At 46.6% G+C, this 16,265-nt stretch overlaps 1 protein-coding gene across 3 annotated transcripts in view; it reads left to right on the forward strand.

The window, feature by feature from the left end:
• Positions 1 to 16,265, forward strand: part of CTNNA1 (catenin alpha 1) — a 116,814-nt gene that overhangs the window by 81,668 nt on the left and 18,881 nt on the right. For all 3 annotated transcript variants that reach the window (XM_063168440.1, XM_063168442.1, XM_063168441.1), the window contains 2 exons: positions 4,146 to 4,238; positions 14,712 to 14,868. In XM_063168440.1, the coding sequence (XP_063024510.1) occupies positions 4,146 to 4,238; positions 14,712 to 14,868 (250 nt within the window). The remainder of the gene's footprint in view (positions 1 to 4,145; positions 4,239 to 14,711; positions 14,869 to 16,265) is intronic.

Consider the following 16,265-nt stretch of genomic DNA (forward strand, 5'->3'; position numbering starts at 1 on the left):
ATCACTGAGAACAATGAGAGTTGAGTTTCAGAAACTGCTCAGGGCGTGGACGGCCCTTTCCAGACGAGCCTGCCCAGCTGTTCCGCTTGGCACCGTGAGGTCCCTGCACTGCATTTGTCACTGGGGGGGAATTTAAGCTCATTCCTCTAAATACCAGCAGCTGCTTGGGGTTTGCCCTGCCTTGTGGGGTTTGAGAAGCCATCTCTGGGCCGTGGCTGTAGGCTCTGAACAGAGAGAACCTTGAAATCTACTTTAAATCAGTGTGTCAGCAGTGAGAGGTGCCTGAGCCGTGTGCGGCTGCGGGCTGTCTTCATTCCCACTGTATTTTTAACTTTTTTCAAGAGATTGCTCGTTGTGCTGATTACATTATTTGCAGTGGTTTTGTCTCCTTTGATGCCTGTGCCAGTAGTGCTTATGTAAAGGGACTTGATGATATTGAATGGTAAGAATGAACAAATGCAGCAGGAATTCAATTGCTATTTTGCTCTCAAGCACAAGTGTTCTTCTTTCTAAATCAAGTCTGACCACTTACTATGTCAGTCAGCTGCTTTTGTTGGAGACATGGAGAAACTATTTAATTCACGTTTGATTTAAAGGAAATTTTTGTTCCCTTGAGGTGCATTATTTAATTTAGAAGTTTTGGAAATGTATGATTTCCAAGTGCTCTGTGGGCTTTGAAAGAGTTGATCTTCATCTCAGCTACAAAATCCAATGTATTATGGGGATGTGCCAAATAACTGGCCAGCATTACCCTATCCTCTGAAGAGAGAGGGAGTTGGAAGTTATTTGTCAGATCACCCAGGAATTATTGATGATGAGTCCTTTCAGATACTTTTAAAATTAAATTTCTTAATCCTGCAGCCATCCACCTCAACTGGTACATGCAATTTCAGAATTCATGTTATAGAGCACCTGATAAGTGACAGTTTAAAATACCTCACTGTTACATCATTTACAACTTGATTAATTAGTAGACACAGCTCTTCTTAAATTCCAAATTTTAAGAGGCTTGTGAGTGTTTTCCAGTAGTTAGACAGAGCCTTCCCATGGGTGCAGTAAAGGCTGCACTGCTGTAAATTTACAGCCCTGTCTGCAGCACTCTGAAGTCATCTCAGCTGCTGCCACGTCTGTGCCTCGCTCTGATGTTCAGCAGAGAGTTTGCAGGGAAGTTTGTGTGCTGATCTGGCAGAGGAAGCCCCTGCCAGAGCGAGTAGCTGGCTGTTGGATGAGCGTGCTGAAATGAAGGGCTGAGCTCTGGAGGCGCAGCCTGGGATGGGATGTGGCAGCCAACAGTTGGATTGTCTTAAACTGCCAAAGACCCTCAGTCAGGGAAGCACACACGCTTCTTTCATGAGCGCTGGCAGTGCCAGTCGGGCGCTTTCTAAAGAAGAATTGCCATCAGTTGGGTATTCAGAAGAAAAATGACTGTTCAAAAATGACTGTGCAGAAAAGCAAATTTTCATTATACCACGGTGGGGACACTCCATTATTAACTTCTTTGCCTCTCTGTGTTCAGACAGAGCAGGGTTTCTGTGCGCTTGATTCATCACACTTGGCTTGAGAGACAGCACAACATCTCCAGATATCGGAGAGGCTGATTTTGTGGTGCTTCAATGTCGCTTTTATTCTGCCCCTACTCAATAGAGCTTTGTGTTCTCCTGGCTCCTAGAGGTTGTAATGCTGCTGTGGAGGCAGGAATGATGGGGAAATATGGACCATAAAAAATATTGGCAAACTGGTGTTTCTCAAAAATATGACCTGTGCTTAAACCAACAGCAAAATCTTTATTTGACTTTTAAATCATGGCATCTGATTGTCTTTTGATTCTTGTGAGCCTCTAAACAAAAGCATGATGTACTTTTATGTTATCCCAGGAGCTCGCTGGGAACTAGGGATTCAAGGCATGGCAGATATACAGGAAAATTCCCCAGAGTTCAGACACAGCCCCCATGTGAGAGGGTGTTCAGGGCCAGCTGTTTGCTGTGGTGTTTGCAGAGGGCAGGGCTGGAGCTGTTCAGGGGTGCGGGCAGAGAGGAGGAGCACAGAGCCCTGGCTCAGCTGGGCCCTGCCTGCAGCACTGTGCACAGAGCTGGGCACATCCTGCAATTCACCCCTGCACGTGTGGGGCTTGAATCCAAACACAGGTGGAAGAGAAACTTCAGGAGCAGGACACAAATATTCCTGAGGGCTGGCAGGGTTTCCTCTGTGTTGTTGATGCTGCTCAGTCTTTCTCTCAACTTCAGTTTGTTTTCCTCCAAATAAGTGCTGGCACATCTGTTTTCTTGCTTGTTCTGTGCTGGAAACACCTCTCCTCCTGACACCCCTGCTTTCCATCCTCTGTAACTTGGCTTGGAGCTGGAGGGAGGAAGAGGCCCTGTACTGTGCAATGGGAACTTGATTTTATTTCCCCAAATTGATAATGGGATTGATGAAAACTGCTGTTCCAGTGTAATGGGACGTGCTTGATGATTTGCAGGACAGTAATGTATTCTGTGTGGGAACATCTGCCATGAGAGAAGGGCTTGGGGAGGGGGAAAAGCATGTGGTAGAGCTGCAGATACTACTTCAAAATTACTTACATGAATGCAAAGAATAGTTTAATTAAAGGCAGAATGCAAATTCCTCAGCTTATAGAGAAAAGTATCTGGAGAAATCTGGTTCAGCGATGTTACTGAGCATCTGCTGGCTCCTGGAGATGCTTTTATGGCATATTTACAGGGGGCTTAGCAGGTTGCTCAGCCTCTGGAAGGACAGTACTCAGTGTTCGTCTCAGTTCACTTGCTGCTATTTTTACAGCTTTCTGTGTTCAAATGGCTCAGAATAACATGCTTGTCATTCACCTGTCAGCTGAGAAATGTAACTTATTTCAGACTTCCTTCCCCTGAGAGTAGCTTTGGGATGAGGAATATCTTCAATTACCAAAAAATTCTGTGCTGTCCCCATCCTCTGTGCTCTGAAAAAGCAGATGTTTACAGAGCTCCCTGCTTCAGGCTGACCTAGCTAAGGGTGATGCTGTGTAGCAGGTCAAGGTTGTGGAGTGAAGTTTTTAGCATCACAAGAGATCCTTTCAAATTTTGGAGGCCTGTGGATGCATCATGGGGATCTCCTGTACTGGTTTAATTTGATGAATTGCAGCAGAGGAGGGCTGGTAGAACACTGCCAGGCCTTACCTGACCCCTCCTGTCACACAGGGGCCCTCATGGAGCACCAGCAAACCAGCTCAGCTCTCTGGGGTTCTGCTGTGTCTCCCTGCTGGGACTGGGCTGTTAAACTGACTGCAGCTGCTGCCAGTGCTGCTCTTTAGCATCACCCTGATCATGGCTGGCAGGGGTTCTGCCCTGTTTGACTGGCTGGGGGTCAGAGCTGGAGCCCTGGGCTGGGCCCACAGCAGGGCAGGGGGGATTCTGCCCCTGTGTCCCTGTGCTCAGGTGATTTCCCACCTGCAGAGCTGCCCCAGCCCAGGCAGGAGCTGGAGCTGCTGGGGCCAGGCCAGAGGAGGCTCCAGGATGATCCCAGGGATGGAGCAGCTCTGCTGGGAGGAAAGGCTGGCACAGCTGCCATTGTTCACCTGCACAGGAGAAGCTTTGGGGGGAGCTCAGGGTGGCCTTGCAGGGCCTGAAGGAGCCCCAGGAAACCTGGAGAGAGACAATTGACACGGGATGGAGGGACAGGGCACAGGGAATGGCTCCCACTGCCAGGGGCAGGGATGGATGGGATATTGGGAATGAGGAATTGTTCCCTGTGAGGGTGGGCAGGCCCTGGCACAGGTGCCCAGAGCAGCTGTGGCTGCCCCTGGATCCCTGGCAGTGCCCAAGGCCAGGCTGGATGGGGCTGGAGCAGCCTGGGACAGTGGGAGGTGTCCCTGCCATGGCAGGGGGAGGAATGGGATGGGCTTTCAAGTCACTTCCAACCCAAACCAGTCTGGGATTCCATGATCCACAGTGTTACAATTTTATGTCTACAGAAGGAACAGGTGCCATTAGTGGTTTCAAAGCTCTTTAGAACAGAACAAATGTGGAATCTTTTTGTTCCATGATGGGTAACTGGTCAGTGGTCACTGTTGGGATTAGGCAAAAGTTTTCTCCAGAAGGAAATAACCCCCAATTCTAACAGTTGTGCTTTGTTTTCTCCCCCCTCTGACACAGGTTGCCAACTTGGCCTGCTCCATCTCCAACAACGAGGAGGGTGTGAAGCTGGTCCGGATGTCAGCCAGCCAGCTGGAGGCCCTGTGTCCCCAGGTGAGGAGAGAAACCCCAACCTGCTGCTGCTGCTTAGGGCTGCTCTGCTGTCACAGTGGCTGTCTCTTGCTGCAGAACTTGATTTTTTCCCTTAGTACATGCAGAGGATGAAATGCAGCATAGGCATCAAGACTTAGGAACTTTAAACTTCATGGCAAAGGAATCACTGATGTGAAAGGGTTGTTTTTATGTCACAGCTCTAATTCCATTTGGCCAGGACATTCCAGTAACCTGCAGTCAGTAAATGTGGGAAGCTTCAGTGGTATCCTGTGCACATCTGTGCTGCAGGAAGGTGCTTTGTGAAGGTGCTAGCACTGCTCCTGGGCATGCTGTAAGATGAATTATAAAATACTATTTTTGCCTGAGTAGAATATAAATATGCCAAATAATCTTCCCGATGGAGTAGGATGAGAGGAAGTTGGCTATGTGTGAACAGTGTGAGCCTGGCTGAGACTACCTTTTAATTAATAACTTTTTAATGGAAACAAGGAAATTAAGTTTATGTAAGCACTAGACTATCCTCTTCCTTCTTGACAGCCTGGTGTTTTAAATGTCAACAACTAGATACTTGGATGAACCCCTGAAGACTGCAGGGTGCTGTTGATTTGTGTAATTTACATTTTTTAAAGCAACAGGAAATTCAGATCTAAAACATCCAAATAAGTGGTTGTTGCTAAGGAGGAACTAACAGAAAACATGTGCTCAGAAAAATTGGCAAAATGACATTTTATGAAAATAAAGTGTATTGTCTCAGGATTCCTTGGAATTTCTTCAGGTTTTCCCATCTGTATTGGTGTTTTTAATCAAAAGGAAGAGGGGTGTTCACCTGTACCCACCCCAGCAGGAGGGGATTTGGAGGGAATAGGTGAAGGCAGTGTGAGGAGCAGGACTGGTTTGCCTTTTGTATGACTGCAGGTAACTGTGCTGTTAACCAGGTGAAGAGAGGTCCCTGAACATAAAGCCTAAAACGTTAAATCCTAACATTCAATCCTAATCCTTTGGGCATCCTGGGGTGTCTCTCTGTGCTCCCACTCCTGCATGGGCTGAGCCGTTCCCTGCCCCTGCCCTGGGGTGAGGGCTGTGCACGGCTGCTGAAACCAAAGGTCAGGTTCTGCAGTTGGAACAAAGCATGTGGAAGAAAAAGCTTTTAGAAATCCATCTTCCCTGATAGGAGGGCTTGCTCTTTCCTGAAGGAGCCAACTAGGCTGATGTAAGTTTTTTTTAGTTATCTCCCAGAATATGGGTGTCTAACGCAGGGTGTTCCAAACAAATGCTGCTGCTTTTGAAAATAATCATCTGAAGAAAGTTAGGTTCTCTTTGAATCGAAATGTTTCTGGTGCTTGTCCAAGTCTGTGGGGGTGTTTTCCTCCCCCCATTGCTGAAATTGTGTGTATTTCAGACTCTTCTATCTTTGCTTTTCCAACAACTAACTGCCTATTTAAATAAATCCACTCCTGGATAAAATAAGCACGGTGGTAGTCAGCATGAAATAATGACCCAGCTGTAGTCACCAGTGTAGCCACATCTCCTGAAGTGCAGCTGTTAACCTTTGACTGGGGATTATGGACAATATATTTAACACACATTGGAGGCTCTGAGTATCTATAAATGCACGAGGGCTTTAACTGATGGATTTTGGCTTTACAAAGGTCACATCTCTGAACTTCCAAGCCTACAGTTGAGATGCTCCTCTGCACAGTCTTGCCTTAATTTCAGGGTCGTCACCAAGAGATTAGTAAATGACACTGTAGATGTTCATAGCAGTTGAAAGAGTGCTTTTATATTACATTACATGCTCTTGGGTTGATTCTTTAATGCTCTAAGAGTATTTAAACATGTTGTGAATCCTGAGAGATAATTAGGGGCACTTGTCTAAGCTGTTTTACAAATGGCATCTGTGTTTTCTGGTAACAATGGCTCGTCTGGTGCCAGTGCAAGCAGCACAGCTCTCCATCCTCCTCCTCCTCCTCAGCTGCCTTCCTCAGCTTGTCCCCAAACCTCGGGTATTCTCCACAATCTCTAAAAGATTCTCAATATCAAGAACAGCAAAGTGAGATTTTATTTCCTTTTCTAGACAATTTATTTTGCAGTTTATTCCTAATGAGGTTCACAGCTACTTCTTGAATCCTCTTAGGTGGCTGTGCTGAACAAATGTGTACATTAGGCATAAGATACAGGATAACCCAACATTATATGCCCTATATGTTTTTAGAGGTTTTTTTTTTTTTTGGCTCAGATGGTATTTTTCCAGGAAGATGCTGGATTCAGAATGAGTCAAGTCAATCAGTAATTACAATAGTCCCAGAAACGTCAAGCTATCAAGAGCACACAGAAATACAATGTATGAAATGTAATTCAAAGTATTGCTGTGCTTGAAAGATGAAACTGAAATTTAATGCACTTGAGTCCCAGGTAACCTCTTTAGTAGTTTATCTGAGTAGAAGCCATTCTGGGAGTAGGGAATTCCTGGTTAAAGAATGATTTCTGCAGAAATCAATCTGTAGAGTTAATTATAAAAGCTGTAGCTCAAATAGAGCCATAATTCGCTCCCTTGCCATCAGGATCCATTGAACTGGCAGCAGGAGGAAGGAACATGCAACTCTTCAAGTTGCCTGGGGAAAACCTGGAAGTTTTGTTGGTATTGACAAGCAGTCAGTCGTTGCCACTGTCACCCTTGGGCTCAGACCTCTTCAGGTTTAAAATTTTCTTTGAGGAAAAAGAAAATGCAGAAAAATTTTCATCAAAAGGTCTCTACAGAAACAAGCAGTCAATTTATTTAGCGTGGTTTTGTTCCTGGAAATCAGCTCTTCCTCAGGAGTAACATCATCCTTCCTGCTTGTGGGTCCCCAGCCAATTAGCACAGAAATTAATGTGAAGTTGAAGACTTAATGGGATATTTAGAGCTCCCTTCGAGGGTGCAGGAGGAGCTGTTGGGATGAGCTGTGCCAGAGTAGCCAGCTGGGTGATTTTAGTCTGGGTTTACAGGGCAGAAATAAGGCAGCTTCAGAGGGTCACTGTGTTTTCTTCCTCAAGCCCTGACTCACCAGCCTGCCTGAATTCTTTCTTTTGAGAATTGCTGGGATTCTGTGTGTGGGAGCAGCCAGCTTTGTCCAGCACCTCACAGGAGTTCCCTCAGCCCTGCCTGGATGGGTGCTGGGAACAAGCCAGACTGGAGGGGGTTAAGGTGAAGGAGCAAAGTTCTCCATCACTACAGTTAAATCTAAAAAAAAAAAATCCTTAAACTGTCTTTCTTAATGGAAATAGAAAATTACTGCTGTGAAATGCTTGGAATAGCTGCCTGTACCTGCCTTTGCCTCGCAGAGCAGAGGGGAAGTTTTCTTTGCCTTCTCACTGAACACAGAGCTTGCCAGTGGTGAATTAGGGAAAGGTTTTGTTTATCTCGACTCAGGAGCCTGGATCCTCTCCTCGCTGCCAGCTCTGGCGGCTGCGCTGTCTCCAGGAAGGGAAGGACTTGCTTTGGGAGCCTGCAAAGGCTGTTTTGTAACAGCATCTTGCATTAAAGATGCCTGGGAAAAGAGCTGAAACCATTGGAGTGTTTCTGATCATCCAGGCTGTAGGTGTTGGAAACCAGCAGTGAGAATGCCCCAGCTCAGCTCCTGAGAGGAGGAATTGCTCCAGCCTTTGATGTGACAGTCTGCTATGACTTGAGCTCCTTTTTTACCAGCTATGCATTGATTTGCTTGGTCTTTGCAGCCTCCATGAAGTTCATCTATAGACTCCTACCCAAACTGCAGTTGGGCTGAGAGGTGTAAGAAATGTCTGTGGGGTAGAGTTCCCATCAGGCTGGGTGTTTGCCTCTGCCAGCCAAAGCTGGAGCCCACTGCCCTGGAGTCTGAGCATCTCCTGGGAGGTGCCTGCAGGACACACAGGACCTGTTCCCCTGTGAAAGGCAGGGCTGGGGGCCTTTCTCCACCCCAGCCCAGAGAGCTCATCCTCCACAGAAGCTTTGAGGCCCCCAGGCAGGACAGGTCCTTTCCAGCCCCCTCTGTACCTGCTGGGGTGTGCTTGGAATTGCTCGCCACGCACACGCCTCACCCATCAAACTGACTCCAGAGAATTCTTGGATTAAATTACATTTTTAATAAAAATAAATTGGCTCTTCTCATATTAACATCTTGTTTTAATAACTGCTTGTTCACATCCTTCTATTCCAATTTTGAACTGCTTGAAAAGCCATTTGCTGCTTATAGATTTCTGATGAGGCAGATGGCTCATATGTGATCACACCTACTGACACAGAAACAAAATACCAAAGCAGAAGGAATCCCATGCAAAGTTCCAGAAACTTTTGTTTAAAAGTTGGAGTACCTTAGAGAAATAAAAAATCCTGCAGACCACCCCTCAAATCAATCAAACCCACATGTGACCAGCAGACTTTGTTCTCCTTGAGTACCCAGTCACCACCAATTTCCTGGTGGCTGTTGGAGAAGGAGAGAAATTCATTTTTCTTGCAGTAAAGACTTAACATCAAACAATTGTCCCCTTTTTTCATCTCTTTGAAAGACTGTCAGATTTTTTGAATGTTCTAACGAGCAGATCTGTCTCCAGACTGTTTAATTGCAGGTGCTTGAAACATTTTATTGGCATTGAGTAGAAGTGCTTTTATTAAAAACTTAACACTTGGGCTGCAGATTTACATCACCCAGGCTCGCTGGGAAGAACTGCCAGCGCTGGCCGAGGCTGACCAGAAAAGCAACAATTTTAGAAATTCAAACAGTTACTGGTGCATGAAAATAAGCCAAGAGCAGGAAGAGGATTCAGTTCTGTAGAAAGAAGTGTGTGAGTAAGAGCCCTTTGTTTCATCGCAGGCACAGGATCTGGGGAGCACAATGGTGGAACAGCTTCCAGGAAAGAAACAAAGTCCCTGAGACCCCCAAAGTTTCAGCATTTGAAGCCAGATAAATGCAGAATGGAGCAAGATAAATGGCACCAAAATTCTTGCAGCTTCTACTTGGACTGGCACTGCAAAATCAGTCCTCAGCTCCTAATGAAAATGCTTTCTTCATGGATGGGGAAATTGATAGGATAATTATCTATACACAGAATGGAAATAGTCTTTATAGCAAATGCTTCTGTGACAGAACATGCTGGGCTGGAGAAGAGCTTTGTGCTGAGGGGAGCACCTCCCCTGTGGAGCCAGGCTGGGAGAGCTGGGAATGTTCAGCCTGGAAAAGTTTGTGGTGAGACCTCAGAGCCCCTGCCAGCATCTGAAGGGGCTGCAAGGAACCTGGAGAGGGACTCTGCATCAGGAATTGTACCCCAGTGCCAGAGGGCAGGGATGGGTAGGATATTGGGAATGAGGAATTGCTCCCTGGCAGAGTGGGCAGGCCCTGGCACAGGGTGCCCAGAGCAGCTGTGGCTGCCCCTGGATCCCTGGCAGTGCCCAAGGCCAGGCTGGACACTGGGGCTGGAGCCACCTGGTCTAGTTGAAGGTGTCCCTGCCATTGGAAGGAGATGAGCTTTAGGGCCCTTTCCAGCCCAGACCATTCTGTGGTTCTGAGTTACTCAGTGTGGATCTGTGGTTGTTCCAGCAGTGGCACAGGACAGTGAATATCTGCAGAGATCCCTGCAGTCACTCCGCGTAACTCGCAGGAAAGGAAAGTGCTCAAAGTGCCTTTTGTACATGGGAACAAAGAATTGGAAATCAAAGGAAACTTTTCCTTCCTCTTTCGGTGCATCAGCCTCTGTTCATTGCTGGTCACTGCCATTAGAGCTTCTGAGAGTGTAAAACAATCTGCTGTGTGTTTTGCTCCCAGGCATTTCAGCTCATCAGAGCCTGCAGAGTGCTTTTTGCTGTACTCCAGTACGTGGAGGGCTGGCACACACAGATGTGGGCATGCAAACCTGCCTGGGATGTGACTGGGAGTGACTGCAACATCCTCCTCAAAAACCATTTTTAACACTTGGAGCAAAATGCAGTGAGGAGCAGGGAAGGGCATGAGCAGGGTGAGAGCTGCAGGCAGCTCTGGCATCTTGTGTATGTAAAGTTAAATTATGAGGAGCTTCTGATGAACTGCCAGGAAGCAAGCCATGCTTTCTTTATTATAGGAAAATATGGGATTAAAATCCACCTGGGCAAGGGCAGAGGCTTGGTGGGCTTCTTTTCATATACCCTGAGTAAAACTGATTTCACCTCCCCACTGGGGCACTGTCTGTGTGTGCCACGTGTTCCTCTGCCCCTGGGATGAGAGCTGATAGGTGGGGGCTTGTTTTATTAGATTTTTCTTTTTACAAATGCAAAGTATCCTGGATCTATAGGCCACGAAGCTACTTTCCAACTCATTATCCAAATGCCACAAGAAATCTGGTGAGTCAAGATCCTTATATAAACCCCAAGCCCAAGTGAGTTATTTAGGAACTGCAGATGTTTTGGTTGTAAAGCAGTGGTGTGTAGTGAGGGGAGAGGGCTGGGGGTTCACCTCAGAGCTTCTGAAACTGAAAAGCTCCTTGTTGGGGCACAGTAACATCCTAAATCAATCCTGGGAATCAAGGGAAAGCCAAACCAGCTGCAGGAAGAACATTCTCCTGAAAGGAGCAAAAGCTTCTTACCAAAAGGACTGAGGCAAAAAACAAGAAGTGCTTAAATCACTGAAATGTGTGTGGGTCACTCATGGTGTGCACTGAGTAAGATACAACAGGTTGGGATTGCAGTGCAAATAGCTGGGTGATAGTGTTCCTGTCCCAAGTGATGTTTCTTCCTTTGGCCATGCCAGCCAAGTATTCAAAATTGTTCTTTGTGAGAACACCACCACATGGAAGAGCTTCCTTCTGGCCTCTCTGACTTTCAGCTGGGGTGCTATAAAGCTGAGGCTGGACGCCATCCTAAATTTAGCCTAAAAGAATTAATTGTGGCTGACCCAGTGGCTGTAATTTACCCACAGGTTTGTCAGAGGTTCAGGTGTTTTCTGGCCAGAATAGCTGAGCTTTTTGAGAGAGCTCCTGGACCAAGCAGCTGCAGTGTTGTAACCCAGGCAGGAGTCACTGCAGAGCCCTGCCCTGCCAAGGGGGAAGGACACAGCCCCTCTGACATCTGTGCTTTCAACAGGGAACACAAAACCAGGGAAAAGCAGCAGCTTGCTCCCATGGAAGGGGTGGGAAGAGGACTCAAGGTGCAGATTGAGACATCCATTCCAATCTTTGGGATGCTGAGCCTCCCCAGGTGCTGGCAAGCCCTGGCTGCTGCCACGGAAAGCTGAGAGGTGCAGGGGAGAGGCTCCAAGGAACTCTCTGGAAGTGTGATACGGAGTGTGGAGCTGTCTGACTCCAACACTGCAACTGCTACATGAAACAAAGCACCGATAAAAATAGTGTGTTTTCTTGCCATGCTTCATTTCCTTCTGGATAGGCTCAAAATGTCCCTGTTTGATTCTTTTCTTTGTACAACTTCAGTGAGTCATTGTGATCACAGCGCTCTGGCAGCATCTTGAAAAGCTCTGAAATACAAAATATTACCCTGAAATTGCCAAGTGTTTTACATGGAAGTGGCTACATTTCAGATAGTCCGGTCATGATCTTCCTGGCTTTTAACTCTGTCTGTCTCCATCCTGTGAGAGTTACTGATATTTTAAAGTAGTTGCCCAATGTTTTATGTGCTTTGGAGAAAGAAAGTGTATTGTGGTCCATCCCTTCCCCCAAAAAAGTGTTTCCTCCTCCCCCTGAAAGTGTTTATTTTTAGATAATAAAGGGATCATAGTCCTGCTAAGTACACAGCCTGATTAAGATCCAGCATCCCTGTCATTTTCCCACGTCTCTCTAAGCATCTGTTGGAAAATAAATCAATCACTCTGTGCTGGATACCAGAGTATATTCCCTGGAACAGATCACATGCAGGGTGTTGTCAGTGATCCCTGGGACAGTTCCTCAGCAGAGGTGTGAGACAGGTGCAGGAGGATTTGCTCAGTTGAATGCTGAACTCTCCACAGAGTGATGGCTTTTATCACCCCTGCTAAAGCTGCCTGTTGTGGCCACTTTGCACAAGGAGATATGGAATGTGTGCTATAAAAAGAGATTGCTGAGCTGTGTCTGCTGCCCTGAATTTCTCCCTGAGCACACTCACACCTGTGTGGCTCTCCTGAGCTGTGGGTTTGTCTTCAGCTCCACAGTGACCATGGATAACCTTTGATATCCCCACCAGGTTTCCTCATCTCCAGCACTGCTGGCTGCTTCCCTACTGCAGGAATGTCTGTCTGAGAGAGAGCAACACTGTTTTTGCTTGATCATTTTTATAAAATACATTCACCATGGCCATGCATTTTTGCTGTAATGTATAAAAAATGCACTTTTTCTGGTTGAACAAGCTTTCTATTGAGAAGAGGGTGACGCTGTGCCTCCTGTGCTTGGATTTGGTGAGGACACTCAGTTAGAGGCTGTGGAGCAGTTGCAGAGCCCTGTATGTGTGCCAGCTCTGCTGTTACCTGTGACGAGGTGCTGAACATGGGCAGCTGGGCTTGACATGCGCTGTTGGCAAAGATTAATTGTGCAGGCAGCTGCTGTGGCCAGACAAACATCTCGCAGGAACCCAGGCCATATGTTCCTGCAGCATTAATGCTGCCCTGTCGCAGTGCTTACAGGATATTTTATATCTGATATGGGCCAAGGCAGGTTGGGAAAAGCAGAGGAAATGTCCTGACCCTTGGTATCGCCTCGCCACCATCTCTGTCTCTGCAGTGACAGTTTCTAACAGGATAGAAGTGGGAGCAGATTTCTAGAGCATTGTCTGGTTTATCTCTCGTGTTTCCAGGACACTTGTTCAGATTCATCTTCATGAAATCTTGGATATCTAGATTTTGATTGATAGGTGGTTAATTCATTACATCCATCAGACTGGGAGGAGAGGTGGCAGTGGCTGGACTGCAAATCAGGGCTCTTGAGCAGCTGAGCACAGGTTTGCCTCTCTAAAACTTCTATTTGATCTTAAAATTCTAAACTTCATTTTCTTGGGTGTTGCAAGGCTTTTTGGGGGTTTTCAGGCGTTTCAGTTCCATGAGTGAGGGTGGCAGAGCAGCAGGGACCGTGACTGGCATCAGGGACATTCCAAAGGCACATCCTGACTCCTGCCAGTGCCACGGAGGTGTGACCCTGGGCTGGCTGGAGGAGCAGAGAAGCCCTTGGTGATGGCTGGGACAGGGACAGTGCTGTTCCTCCAGTGTTCATCCCCACAGACCCTGAGCAGATGCTGCTCAGGTGCTGCTGCTTGTGGTGGGCACTGTCACCAAAGCCACGGAGCTGGGCTGGGTTTGAGAGCCAGACCTGCAGCCCCAGCTCCAGAGGCAGCGTGGGGAGCAGCCCAGCCCTTGTGTGGATTCTCCTGTCTCTGCTAACTCCTGCCATTCCTCGGGTGAAGCAGCCTCCTCCTCCTGCCTGATCCACTCTGTCCCAGTACATTTGACATCACCATCATTTCCATGTTCAGTGAGTTATATATTTTTTTAAATGCTTTGTGACACTTGTAAATGAAGCAGGTAGAGAAAGTAGATTTTGGAAAAGGGGGAACATCTGGTGCTTGCATGTTTTGGTCGACAAGTTGGTGAAATTAATACAGTCCTAAAGTGGAGAAGAAAAATGACACCTTGAAGTTGTGAGTTAATTAGCTCTGACTCCCAGGTGCTTGGGAGCAGGGCTGGGATTGTCACGCTCTGAGTGAGGATGGCTCCTCACTCCTGGCTCCTCTCCAGGTCATTCTGCTGCAGCAGGAGCAGGACCAGGCTGTTGAGATTGGTTTCTCCCCACATTCAAAGAGGCTTTTGTGGTTGTTTAAATGACCAATGAGTGGACACAGCATAAGCTCTGTGACCCAGCAGCACCTGTAGCATTTGTTCTGCTAAGAAAAACTGGGAGCTGGTGTAAATTCTGGTTTTGGGGTTTGAAGAAAATTAGGAGAGGGTATTCAGAAGCATCTCCTGTTCCCTGGCTTATCTGGCTTGTTCACAGCCACAGCAGAAATCTGAAGTCTTTACAACAATTGCTGGCAAGATCCAGAGTAAACCTGCAAGGAAAACTGATAAATCAAAATTTAGCTTTAATTTTGTATTTGCATATTGTTTCTACTTCAGTCTGTATAAGATTAATCCCTTTTTGACCTTTTTACTGAGGTTTTGGCAAGTAGCAAATGCAGCCTTGAGTGTACAAAATGTCATCCTGTCTAAAATACTTAACAACACAGCCTGCACTGGGAAAGCAACACCTTGTTACCACGAGCTGCTAAAGACAGGTGAAAACAGCTCTTGTGAAAACTTGCCAAGTGATTTTGCTTCTAATAACTACCCATAATAAACATGGAAGCAGGTATGAGTTGGTTATGAGAGCAACAAAATTAAACACTTCTGTGTTTAAACATTGAGTTCCTCAAAACTTATTAAACTTGCTTTGTCTGCTGTTGAGTTCATTGGATAAACACACAGGCGGTAATAATTTTGTTGGGATATGTTTTAAAAATGCAGAGGTGTTTTGCAGGTCATCAATGCTGCACTGGCTCTGGCTGCTAAGCCCCAGAGCAAGCTGGCTCAGGAGAACATGGATCTGTTCAAGGAGCAGTGGGAGAGGCAGGTGCGCGTGCTGACGGATGCCGTGGATGACATCACTTCCATCGACGACTTCCTGGCTGTCTCAGGTAATCAGGGCCTGGCTGAGCCATAATCACCCTCCTCAGAGCTCAGTCCTGCTCAGGGGTGCTTTGGACACGTGCTCTGGAGTCTGTGAGGCTTTGGAAGGGATGGTATTGTCACACCTCCCCTGGCATCACACTGTGCCCACCGAGGTGGGAAAGTGCAGCAGGAGGTCTGGTTTCGAGGAGGAGACACTTTATGTCCCAAGGTTTGGAATTGCTGGCTCAACTAAGGATGAATTGCCATTTAGCTGCTGTAGACAAGGCTCACCAGTAACTCAGGGGGAAATAGAACATGTTTATGTCCAAGGTAGGAACTAGCAGAAAAAATGATCCATCAGGTCACCTTAGACTGCCATGTAAACAAAACTGAATATCAAACTGTGGTTGTACAAGTTAATTAAAATAAAACTGTTCATACCATGTCAGCTTTAGTAAAGTTTTAAGAGTTTTTAAAAGAGATTGGATCATTATAATAGATTAATAATTACATTTGGCAAAGTACTCGCCAAGATAATCCGTTTTATCAGCATCTTGATAAAGACCCACAATCAGCTGCTGTGACCTAAAAATAATGGGAGCATTTTTATTTCCACATCCTTTAATTGTGCTCTAGTTAGAGGACATGGAAATGTAACCATGTGAATTGTGTCTGCAGTGGTGTTCACAAATCACCTCTGCAAGCTGGGATTCTAATTTCCGTGGTGCAGGCAGGTTTGGGCATCTGAAGTGACTTAAAACCTCAAGTTGTAAAGAGTGATTTCACAGGAGGATGTGTGGAGTCAGAAGTACCAAGTGAACATAGGTAGAAAACGTAGATGAGGAATTAAGGCCCTGAATTAAGAGGCAGTATTTTTTTAATTATTAAGCAAAACCAAACAAAGGCCCAAGTGGTGTTCCTGTGATGAGTCACCTGCATTGTCATACACACTGTATTGTGGCTCCCTGGGTTCTCTTTGCAATGAGTGAGCATTAAGTTCTGGGGCAGTCCAGTGTCCGAGCTCGCTGTACCCGTGGGTGCTCCCTGGGCAGCAGCAGCTGGAATTGCACAGCTGGGAGGAGCTTTGGGAAATCTCTGCAGAGGGAATTGTGTGCTGAGGTTTGAGGCTCCACTTGAAGCTTTCTCACAAGTGTACAAACATGTGAGAAGGAAAAGCTGGGAGTCCATACAAACACAGCCTGTGTGGAGCTGCCAAAGCATTTTCCTTCCCGTGTAGTCCAGGTTTAGCACCACAAGACTCAAGGGAGTTGTGGGCAGGACAACTCTGTCTTCTGCAGGGATGCAGGTTAGTACAGAACTGGGAGTTTTGGCTAAATAACCAAATCTATTGCATGGCTGTACTCTCAGGAGCTTGGCAGTAAGCAGAGAAAGTTTCTTTCCTGGAGTGGTGGCATATTGACTC

This window comes from Melospiza melodia, chromosome 14, assembly GCF_035770615.1.
Source record: "Melospiza melodia melodia isolate bMelMel2 chromosome 14, bMelMel2.pri, whole genome shotgun sequence".
Classification (NCBI taxonomy): Eukaryota; Metazoa; Chordata; class Aves; order Passeriformes; family Passerellidae; genus Melospiza; species Melospiza melodia.